The sequence below is a fragment of the Pseudophryne corroboree genome, chromosome 6, assembly GCF_028390025.1.
Source record: "Pseudophryne corroboree isolate aPseCor3 chromosome 6, aPseCor3.hap2, whole genome shotgun sequence".
NCBI classification, from domain to species: Eukaryota; Metazoa; Chordata; class Amphibia; order Anura; family Myobatrachidae; genus Pseudophryne; species Pseudophryne corroboree.
The window spans coordinates 142,298,867-142,310,617 of NC_086449.1; the positions used below are offsets into that span (position 1 = coordinate 142,298,867).

The 11,751-nt window shown below is 42.1% G+C and overlaps 1 protein-coding gene across 17 annotated transcripts in view; it reads left to right on the plus strand.

Moving 5' to 3' along the window:
- The window catches only part of CAMK2B (calcium/calmodulin dependent protein kinase II beta), a 197,303-nt gene extending 185,769 nt beyond the window's left edge, over nt 1–11,534 (plus strand). For 9 of the 17 annotated variants that reach the window (XM_063931931.1, XM_063931929.1, XM_063931934.1 and 6 more), the window contains 6 exons: nt 1,250–1,378; nt 3,042–3,161; nt 5,953–6,028; nt 7,986–8,080; nt 9,190–9,424; nt 11,113–11,534. In XM_063931931.1, coding sequence (XP_063788001.1) covers nt 1,250–1,378; nt 3,042–3,161; nt 5,953–6,028; nt 7,986–8,080; nt 9,190–9,422 — 653 coding nt within the window. In that variant the 3' untranslated portion in view covers nt 9,423–9,424; nt 11,113–11,534. The remainder of the gene's footprint in view (nt 1–1,249; nt 1,379–3,041; nt 3,162–5,952; nt 6,029–7,985; nt 8,081–9,189; nt 9,425–11,112) is intronic. The other 8 variants (XM_063931944.1, XM_063931940.1, XM_063931938.1 and 5 more) reach the window with 2 other exon arrangements.
- Nucleotides 11,535–11,751: the final 217 nt, after the last annotated feature.

The window sequence follows — 11,751 nt, forward strand, 5'->3', positions numbered from 1 at the left end:
CATCTGAGTAACCCTCAGGTTATGTAACACTTTGAGTCAAGCCCACTGACTATGTCACCTCATCACACCGCCACTAGCGCAGCCAGATCTGAGCTCCACCCTGCTTCCTCCATCAGCCGTATTACCATATAAAGCGGAACAAAGACACAACTGACCACACATTGGGCTTTACCAGGTGCGAATGTAGACGTATTCTGAATGAGAAAGAATTCCAGATGGAATGCTAATGTGAATATAAGCACGTCCTAATGCGTACGAATCTGTGTGATCACACCCCCACACACACGTTTTGCCATATGGTAGAGCAGTTGTCATCAAGATTATTTACACCAACCCCATTTTAGGTGCAAGAGTTCTGGCAAAATCTAGTGTCCAGAATGCATACACATGGCTCAGTATAGTGAGTAACTCTGGCTACCGCCCCCAGTCACCACCCAGAAGCGACCATATAGTGTCCACAGAGAATTGGCTGAGATCCATGTGACCAGTCACCATGATGCATACACTGCCCAGGACACATGCGCAGTAAGGGGGGAAAAACGCTAGATGCGACCGCCTACAAAGTTGCGTTCAACTCAGAATAAGGCCCAGTATTGATAAAAGAAAGAAAAGGAGAGGCTGTAACGGCTCAACTAGCAGCTGCCACCAAGGAGTGTGTTAATCTCCTACATAAAAGCAGAGACAAAAATAGAGAAAGGTGGCGCTAGTGGTTTTCAGACAAGAATGAAAACAAACACTGTGGTATTTGGTAAAATATTGAGTATCTACCACAACATCACCACTTTGCCAAAACACAGATTCCAATCACCAAGGCAATTTATAGAATATCTCACTTACCATTTGTACTCTTATTATGTGTATGTTATCCCCTCACCTCTCTGTACATCATATTTCACATTTGGTTACCTCGGCTCCCCATCTTTCTCTCCCTCACCTTTCTATCCATGTTACTCATTTTCTCTCTTATCACCACACCATTCATTTTCACTCCAAGGGGGTAAATTTGCTAATTGGTGGCTTTTGCCAGCCACTGCTTCTCAGCGTTTTTTAAAGTGTAAATTTAAAAAGGCAATGATATTTACAGGTAACACATGGAGTGTTTTGCATTTAATACCATTCCTGCTTTAAATTTAGGACTTAAACACGTAGAGATTCAACTAGTAAATTTGCGCCCAAGTCCCGTTTAACTTCTCTCTCTCTCTCTCTCTCTCTTTGGCTTCACCTCCTCTTCTCTCCCCGTTCTCTCTAGTGCTGAAGTTCTCTGACATTTTAAGCTCAGTGAGGCGGGGTTCGGGGGCCCTGGAAGCTGAGGGACCCCAAGCAGCGGTCGCTCAGCAGCCCCTTTCCCCATCCTTCCCCCATTCACCTCTTGCACAGCGTAAGTAATAGGTTGGGGACCTAGGAAAACTTAATGACATGCATGGACAGTGCAATTATTCAACAGTACAGAAATCACTACTTGACTATCAAATTATTTTGGGATGCTGCACTAAATCTTTATTGTAAACTGTATTTGAATACATTATGTAATGCCTAATTAATACAAAAGTCAGTCTAAAGCAAAGACTATAGTATAGTGATAATGGCATGACTGTGCTCCCAAATGCCCTTAAATTATAATATGTAATAAATGTATTTGTTTTATAGGCTGTGCAGTCATGATAATGGGCAGGGAGCGCAGGATGAATGATTCAGGCATTCCCTTGTGTTTCTGTCACTGTGATGTGTGTGTGGGACACAGTGGGGGGCTGGCACTGCCCCTACTTACGTTCTGGGGGGTGGAGTCTGGTATTGTCCTTGCCTGTTTGTGATGGGATGTTGTTTGTGTTTCTTGTCACTCACATTGCTGCTGTGTCTCTGCTCTTTCTGTGTTGATATGTCTTCTTCTTTTTTTTTCTTTTCTTTTTTTTTATTAATTGATTTGGTTGTTTCCCTATTGCTCCAATCCCCTCAATCCCTTAATTTTTGCTCTGGTTCTATTTCTCTTCACTCTCTATTCTCCTGGCTTTACTTTTATGCCTCTTTGCATTCTATCCTTATATTTATCTCCTTTCACTGTCACTATGGCTTATATTTTCACATATCTCTACTCTTTTTCCTGTGCATTCTGTCCTATTCTGCTTTTCTGTATATCTGAACCTTTGCTTCTGTGTCTCTCTTTCTCTGCCTTCGCTTCTCTGTCTCTTCCTCTGTGTCTGCTTCTCTGTCTCTTTTCCTCTTTTATTCTTCCTGCCTCTTGCCCTGCCTCCTCTTCTCTGTCTCTCTTCCTCTGGCTTCGCTTCCCTGTCCATTCCTCTGTGTCTACTTCTCTGTCTCTTTTTCTCTATTTCTTCTTCCCTGTCTCTTGCCCTGACTCCACTTCTCTGTCTCCACTTCTCTGTCTCTCTTCCTCTGAACTTGTCTCTCTCTATCTATTCCTCTGTATCTGCTTCTCTCTGTGCCTCGCCCTATATATTTTCTCTTTCTGCCTTTTCCTGCCTCCGCTTATCTTTCTTCCTCTATTTCTCCTTCTCTGTTTCTCTTACCCTGTATTTGCTTATCTGTCTCCCTTTCTCTGTATATTTCTAATTTCCTTTGCATCTCCATCTCTATATCTTCCTCTGTGTCTGATTCTCTTCCCCCCCTTCCTCTGTATTTACATCTGTCTGTTTTCCTCTGCATCTTCTTTTCCATTTCTCTTCTTATGATTCTGTATCTTCGACTCTGTTCAACCATATCTATATCTCTCTGGTACTATGTATCTTCTTTTCCTCTTCTTCTGTATCGTTTTCCCCATCTACCTTCGTCTGTTTCTGCTTCTCTATCTTCCATCCTCTGTTTCTGCTTTTCTGTCGTTCTTCCTCTGTATCTATTTCTCCATCTCTATACCTCTGTACCTCCTTCTCCATCTCTCTTCCTCTGTTTCTGCATCTCGGTATCTTGTCTCACTACCTCTGTTTCTGTTTCTGTCGCTTGTCCTTCTGCCTTTGTTTCTGCTTCACTGTCTCTTGTCTCTGTTTCTATTTCTTTCCCTGGTCCCTGTCTCTTTGTCCCCCTCCCAGCTGCTAGATTTTCAGATATATTTAACACAGTCAGACGAGGCTCAGAAGCAGAGGGAGTGCAGTATTCCAACACGCAGCATCGTCTCTCCCAGCCCCATCTAAACTCGCCGTTTGTACAGCGTAAGTAGAACTAGCGCATACAAACGCATCTCACATGGGATCACACCTTCTTACTATGGAACTCTCTCTTCATCATCATCTTCCCTCCCCACCACATTGTGTCCTCTGCACTATGCCCTTCACATGCATGTCTAGGCTTCTCTTCTACCATAAAGCACTCCCATTTATCACTGTATTATCTCTTCCTACCAATTCTATCCATGGACCATGGTATTCTCTTATAACCTCCATGCTCATTGACGTCCCCATTTTCTTGTCTATAGGTGGTGTCACATGGGTGTCTTTGTCCTTTATTATTCTTTCATACAAACAGTAATGAGATAAAGAAAGGTTGAATTGTTAGGGCTGTTTCTGGCTGTACACAGACAGTCCTACACCCAAAGTGGATTGTGCCCTAGCTCAGACCTCCCAGAGAACACATCTTTTACTATATTTTTAATGAGAAAAATCAGTTCCTGTGATCACTGTAAAATCAACAAGTTCAAATTGAACAATGCGAGTCCCCCAAATTCTCACCAACTCCATGTTCTAGGCTGCCGGGCGTTCTTTCCTTAATGACAGAGAGACCATGGGGGTAAGATGTATCAAAGCTTCTAAAGAGTAAAAGTAGACAGTTGGTGTAGTTGGCCATAGCAAAGTTTTTATTCATCTATCCCTAAATTGGTGGGATTCTGCTGATGTGATGCCAACAAGGCCACAACTGATGGCGCTTGTATGGAGAACACAAGAAAACTTCATGTCCTCCTGACCAGTGACTACCAACCAAGCATTTAAAAGTGCTAGTATTCTTTCCGGATGCTTAGGCTGTAAGGGCTGGGGTCATACATAATTGTGACCCTTGGATGGTGACCTTTAAGTATAATCTCAGTATAATAAACAGATGCCTGTAAAGTTCCTGAAATGATACTAAAAGTACAAGAACAAAAAATGTTCAATAGCCCCAATTGAAATCCCCCTGGTGTACCACTTTATAAAATATTATTAGTGAATGAGAACCATCACAATTACTCCTCCAGCACATTACGACTCTCTTCCCCACTGACTTAGCCAATCACCTGCAGCCATCATGGGTGAAAAGCTTGTGATTGGCTGGGCAATTAGAGGTAATCCTGGTTATTTTCTGTTCTAATCAGCCCTTGTTATAGGAATGCTGCACACTTTATGCCCCATAAGTAATATAATGCATCTACTTAAAAATAAACAACGATCCTGTAGACTGTCCATCCTTCTGTATCAAGAATCATTTTTTCTTCTTGGATGCTACTCCCAAGTGCGGAGGGGAGAGGTGTACCTTGGAGCATTGGGCGGACCAATGCATTGCACCAAAGTATTTTGCTTTTTGGCATGCATTGTAAACAAACTCCTATCTGCTTCTAGGCGACTCAGAAACAATGTTTTCATACACGAAAGGTTCATGTCTTATGTGACACCACTGTTATTCACCACTATCTTTGGTACATAAAACAAGCACTCCTTTTCATTGTATTATGCACTTTCCATTATTACTACCTGTATATATTTACGTTTGCTTTGTTTTTTTTTAAATGAGATTATTCCTGCCCTTGTATATATTCTTTTCCTTTCAACTGTTCTTTTTTATTCTCTAGCTGTGATTTCTTGACTTTTTTGCTGAATACGTCCAGACACCAAGCACTGCCCCTTCTTGCCATGTCCTCCGACAACTGGTTCCTTGTCTCCTTTTACAGTCACTGGATATCTATGACCTTTCAGCCTTACGCTTTTATATTGTCACATAACATATACATTACTCCTAATACCCATACACTAATCACACACCTTCTGTCAACTTTTGATTTGATTTAGCGTTGGGAGGAAATCCAGGTACCCAACTTTGTTAAACATTTGCACTTGATAAGAACCCATTCTATGGATGTGGCTTTTATTGCATTCCCACACTTTGCAGGGTAACATGGTCTACATGGATGCGAATTCTGCCCCTAATTCTAAACCAGCCTTTTGCTGTTTTCTGTTTTTTTTCTACAAGCCCTTAATCTTCCATGTTCTCCCCATGGTGCCTCTTATAAGTCATTTTAACTGTCCCGCCCCTGCAACTCTGTGTCGCCGCCCGGTGTGAGACCTGCGCGCGCACACTGGCTCCGGGGATGAGAAAATGCGGTCGCATCGGGATTGCAATGCGACCTGCATGAGGGCCTATATCCACAGTCCCATATATCCACAGTCCCTTATATCCACAGTCCCCGATATCTACAGTGCCCTATATCTACAGTCCCTTATATCCACAGTCCCCTATATCTACAGTCCCATATATTTAGTATTATTTACAGTCCCCGATATCTACAGTGCCCTATATCTACAGTCCCTTATATCCACAGTCCCCTATATCTACAGTCCCATATATTTAGTATTATTTACAGTCCCCGATATCTACAGTGCCCTATATCTACAGTCCCTTATATCCACAGTCCCCTATATCTACAGTCCCATATATTTAGTATTATTTACAGTCCCCTATATCTACAGTGCCTTATATCTACAGTCCCCTATATCTAGTCACCTATATCTACAGACACCTATATCTACAGTCCCTTATATCTACAGTCCCTTATATCCACAGTCCCCTATATTTACAGTCCCCTGTATCTACAGTCTCCTATATTTACAGTCCCCTATATCTACAGTGCCCTATACACAATGACAACCTGCGTTCTGTTGTCCCCAGTTTATGTTCTGATGACTTACTCCTTTATCTATTATTTCTCTCTCCTATGTTTCCCATTAGCCCCTTTAACAGCTAATTTTCTCTTTCCAGCTCGAAAACAGGAGATCATTAAGATAACAGAGCAGCTTATTGAGGCAGTGAATAATGGAGACTTCGAGGCTTATGCGTGAGTTACTGACAGCTATAAACTTCATTGGTGTCTTAAATAATAATGGGGGCAGGAGCACTACACAACTGCAGATCTATCCAATATAAATGTATTCCTACCCAGTAAGCCTACTACTCATTATATAACACATGCTATAACACAGTGCAGGTATGTCCAATATAAACGTATCCCTACTCAGGTGTACTACTCATTATATAACACATGCTATAACACAGTGCAGGTATGTCCAATATAAACGTATCCCTACTCAGGTGTACTACTCATTATATGGGATACGTTCATGTGACCAATATATGGGATGCTTGTGGTCATGTGACCGATGCCAGAATTCTGACACCACTCAGGAGACCGGTGCCAGAACACGGACAGCCGACATCCTGAAGGTGAGTATCAGGGTATGGGTTATTAGAGCTAATCCAATTATCTAGGATATTTTACACTGACTCCGATCAAGATATTTTCGTGTTTGTATCTTAATAAATAGTGAGATGAGTGTATAGGTGCATACGCACTTGCCGAGAAAGTAATCGTCGTTGTTCATTTTCACCCTTCCTAAGTGACATTGTTTACTATATTGGCCAGTGTGTATGCTGCCGCCCGTGAGCGATGTGCAGCCCCGCGGGTCGTTAACGACCCTCACTGTTGGCCGTGCATGCAGATCAACTTGGACTGTCGTCCAAAAACTGCATGCATGGCCCGGCTGCGGCGTGACGTCACTGAGTGATACATAGAAACATAGAAACATAGAATTTGTCGGCAGATAAGAACCACTTGGCCCATCTAGGCCCTCATTCCGAGTCGTTCGCTCGTTCTTTTTCATCGCATCGCAGTGAAAATCCGCTTAGTACGCATGCGCAATATTCGCACTGCGACTGCGCCAAGTAATTTTACAATGAAGATAGTATTTTTACTCACGGCTTTTTCATCGCTCCGGCGAACGTAGTGTGATTGACAGGAAATGGGTGTTACTGGGCGGAAACACGGCGTTTTAGGGGCGTGTGGATGAAAACGCTACCGTTTCCGGAAAAAACGCAGGAGTGGCCGGAGAAACGGGGGAGTGTCTGGGCGAACGCTGGGTGTGTTTGTGACGTCAAACCAGGAACGACAAGCACTGAACTGATCGCACAGGCAGAGTAAGTGTGGAGCTACTCTAAAACTGCTAAGTAGTTTCTGATCGCAATATTGCGAATACTTCGGTCGCAATTTTAAGATGCTAAGATACACTCCCAGTAGGCGTAGGCTTAGCGTGTGTAACTCTGCTAAATTCGCCTTGCGACCGATCAACTCGGAATGAGGGCCCTAGTCTGCCCGTTTTTTTTTTACATTATTTTTATCTTTACCCTTATTTGATCCTTTTTTCTTTGTAAGGATATTCTTATGTCTATCCCATGCATGTTTAAATTGCACTACTGTCTTAGCCTCTACCACCTCTGATGGGAGGCTATTCCACTTGTCCACTACCCTTTCTGTGAAATTATTTTTTCGCAAATTTCCCCTGAACCCCCCCCCTCCAGCCTCAGTGCATGTCCTCGTGTCCTATTGCTTCTCTTCATTTGGAGAATGTTTCCCTCTTGGACTTTGTTAAAACCCTTGATATATTTGAAAGTTTCTATCATGTCCCCCCTTTCCCTTCTCTGCTCCAAACTATACATATTGAGGTCGTCATATTGCTTATTGTGTACGTACTGCGCCGACCACCCTGGCCTGGGAGGGGAAACACTAGGCGACGTCGCTCACAGAGCACATCGCCTAGTGTGTACCCACTTTATGACTGGAGTCTACATTGAATTTAGATGATATTATGAATTTGATACATTTCTGGACCCTTTCAATATGTAGAGAAGGGATTGAGCAGATACGTGAATGACGGAGCACCTGGGAATATACATACAGTAGGCTGACATTACTGACTTCATTTATGTCGTCACCTAGCTAATTTAACTTTTATTTTCAGGAAGATCTGTGACCCGGGACTGACCACGTTTGAGCCAGAAGCTCTGGGTAACCTGGTGGAGGGGATAGATTTTCACCGATTTTACTTCGAGAACTGTAAGGAGCCAAATGATATAACAATACCACATCCTTATACCTATGCTGGCCACGCATGCTAAAATATGGCAGCCGATATCGGATGATTGGACCAGTACTGCAGCATGTATGGCCAAGAAAACCGTGGTGCCTTATAATGGTTCCACTGCATTCGATAGGATGATTATTGTGCATATCCGCAATAAGACAGTAATTATGTTGCCTGATCCTTGGTCTGAGCAGCAGGTTAAGCAAGTGTGTTGCCAGCTTTGGCAATAAAAAACAACAACCAGTCATGTTCTGGGAGGAGTGGCGACTCACAAACCCAGCAAACTAAACCAGGAATTAGGCCAACCTACACAGAACTGGTTGCTCTATACTCTATTACACAGATTTGAAGGTCCAGAGGGAAATTGGTCTCTAACTTTGGGCTAGTCCTCCATTATCTATATTGATCTGATGCCAAACCAGGCATATCATACTGTCAATAGGAATCAGGACTATCAACAGTTATCGTACCCCTCCAATATGTGTATTTAAGGCGATACAGTACAGCCTTTGGGCTGGTGCCAGTGCATTTCCCAGCTGGGGATATCATACAAACTAAAGCAGAATCCTTAACAGTTTGTGTGAGGAATCTGGGAGAATCCCTCTACCCCAACAGACTATAGAGTACACTATGCTGACCAGCTAACATAATGCCTCCTTGTAGTGCACAAGTCACTTATGCACTATTACAGCAACTGTGGTGTGGGCTGCCTAAATATTCTGGAGAGTCAGGCATATTAATCATTTAGGAGCTAATGAGATTACTGAGGGATAATGTACAAACAAAGTAGTTGTTCTTATAAATTATTAGGCTGAACATTGGCTCATACACAAAATGGCTGCCTCCAACTGTGTGTAGGTTACAGGTGCATGCTACATAATGTGTATATCCCATCATTATCACAACATGTGGGACCACTCAGAGACTGTCACTAGGCTTCATGCATACATCTAATACCATGGTTCAGTATCACATACAGACTCATTTCTCCGTAGTTAGAACCTCTACATCTCATGTTGTTGGTGTCCATCTTTTCATTAATTTTTTTTCTTAAATGCCCAACTGTCTTTGCTGTACTTAGTGCTGTCCAAGAACAACAAGCCAATCCACACGACCATCTTGAATCCTCACGTTCACGTGGTGGGAGAAGATGCTGCCTGTATCGCCTACATTCGCCTGACGCAATACATTGATACACAGGGTCGACCTCGCACCAGCCAGTCTGAAGAGACCCGTGTTTGGCATCGCCGTGATGGCAAGTGGCAGAATGTCCACTTCCACTGCTCAGGGGCCCCAGTCGCACCCCTCCAGTGACAGTAAGACCCCCTGCTTCATTATTTTCTTGCAGAAGCTGTTTCCATTCCTGTCTATGGCTGATAATTCATTTTATTTCTGCAGATGAAATGTCAGTGCTACGCTTACTAATAAATGCTGGGAATACGCTTAAGTCGTATGTATGTAGATTATTGTGCATAAACAAATAATAATAATAATAATAAAAAGTATTACAGACATATGAATTTATAAAGTCTTATAGGGCGATTTATCAAACATTCTAAAGCAGAAATGGCTTTATTCTGAATATTTCACAAGGGCTTTGGAAATAGATTCTGAATTGTCATACACTCCTTAGATGAGTTGTAAATGTACAAATGAAGCCATGCTCATCTTACTGCGATGCGGCACGCTGCATGGCTCGCCAGACTGGAACTATTTGCAGCTGGCAATCGCTTCATTCCTATTGGAGCAAGCCATGTTGCAGCATGCTGCATCGCAACAAAGATGTGCATGGTTACTTCTGTATTTATTGGCTAGAGTAAAGCTAGTTTAGTTCTGTGAAATGTAAATGCAGCTCATGCAGATTTTATATATATATATATATATATATATATATATATATTTCCAAGAAAAGCTGGCACTCGTGAAGACTGAATAAATACGCAGACACAGTACTGTGATCAACGTTTCAGGGCTGCTGCCCTTTTATCAAGACCATCTGTAATGTACAAATATTTGGACATTACATTATATTTCTTGGAAATATTGAATTGCTGTTTTGAGCAGGGCACCGGAGCATACACTGCATTTACCTTTGGAGTGCTGGACGCAAATGGGACATATATATATATATATATATATATATATATATATATATACACAGGTTGAGTAGCCCTTATCCAAAATGCTTAGGACCAGAGGTATTTTGGATATGGGATTTTTCCGTATTTTGGAATAATTGTATACCATAATGAGATATCATGGCGATGGGACCCAAGTCTAAGCACAGAATGCATTTGTTTCATATACAGCTTATACACACAGCCTGAAGGTAATAAAATACAATATTTTTAATAACTTTGTGCATTAAACAAAGTTTGTGTACATTGAGCCATCAGAAAACAAAGGTTTCACTATCTCACTCTCACTCAAAAAAGTCTGTATTTCGGAATATTTTGTATTTCGGAATATTTGGATATGGGATACTCAACCTGTATATATATATATATATATATATATATATATATATATATATATATGTGTGTGTGTGTGTGTGTGTGATAAATCTGGAATATGAGTAATACAATGGGAGATATTTGTATTAAATTGTCTTTTTTTTATGTGAATGTTTTTTTTTATGTGATTGCACTTGTTACAGTATGTATTGTGTATTGATGATATTAAAATTTTTAATAAAAAGTATAAATAAATAAATACAAAACTCCTAAAGCGAACAAGCGGAATTGTTGCTCATAGCAACCAATGAGTTTCTACCTATAATTGATCAAGTACATTCTAGAAAATGATAGCTGGAATCTGATTGGTTGGCTGCTAAGAGCAACATCACCACTTGTCCTTATTAGAAGGCCCTCAGATCCTATGTTAATTTCTTATAACAAATCTTCAGTTATTTGGACTGCAGCTGTTTAAAGTAAGTATCCCCCTGACAATCACTTGTGTTCCATCCTCCCCACATAATCTATTGACTTGCCTTTTCTTTATACAGCCTCCAGTAATGCCCTCCTGGCTTCACCAGAGAAGAGGAAGTGCCAGAGACTTTTGGCTACGCCGCTCAGAGAGTTCCAGCGGCGAGGAAAAGCACGTGACCGCATGCTTGTGCCGTTCCCTCTCATCCCTCCTCCCCCTCAACCCCTCCAAGTCCAGACTCTTCTATTCTTGTGGCCCTCAATGCCCCCATGTGCACATGAACCCCACACATCCACTGCCTGGACTTATGAAGTGATTGCCAGAGGACAAGAACAGCTTATAGGACTAAGCCTCCTGTGTATGTTTCCCTTTTGATCTTTAAGCAGTCTTACCCCCTCCCAAGCTAGAGGAAGAGGGGAGCTCAAACCTGTATGACCCCTACCGTGCGATGGGGGTAGGTGCATTCATTGACTTGTTGCAGAAAAAAAGTTTTGACCTTCAGCCCTCTTACCTCTTTTTGGGTTTATTTGGGGAGGGGGTGCGTGGAGGGGGCGGAGGGATCGTCTGAAATCTTGAGGGGCTGGGGGGAGAGAACTGTGACCTTCCCTTGGAGCCGTTCTTTCCTGTGTGTTTGCGCGTCCAACGTGAAATGAGTCGTCCAAACAGAACAAAGAGAAAACAAAAAAGTACTTACAAAAAAAAACAGACAAAAAAAGTT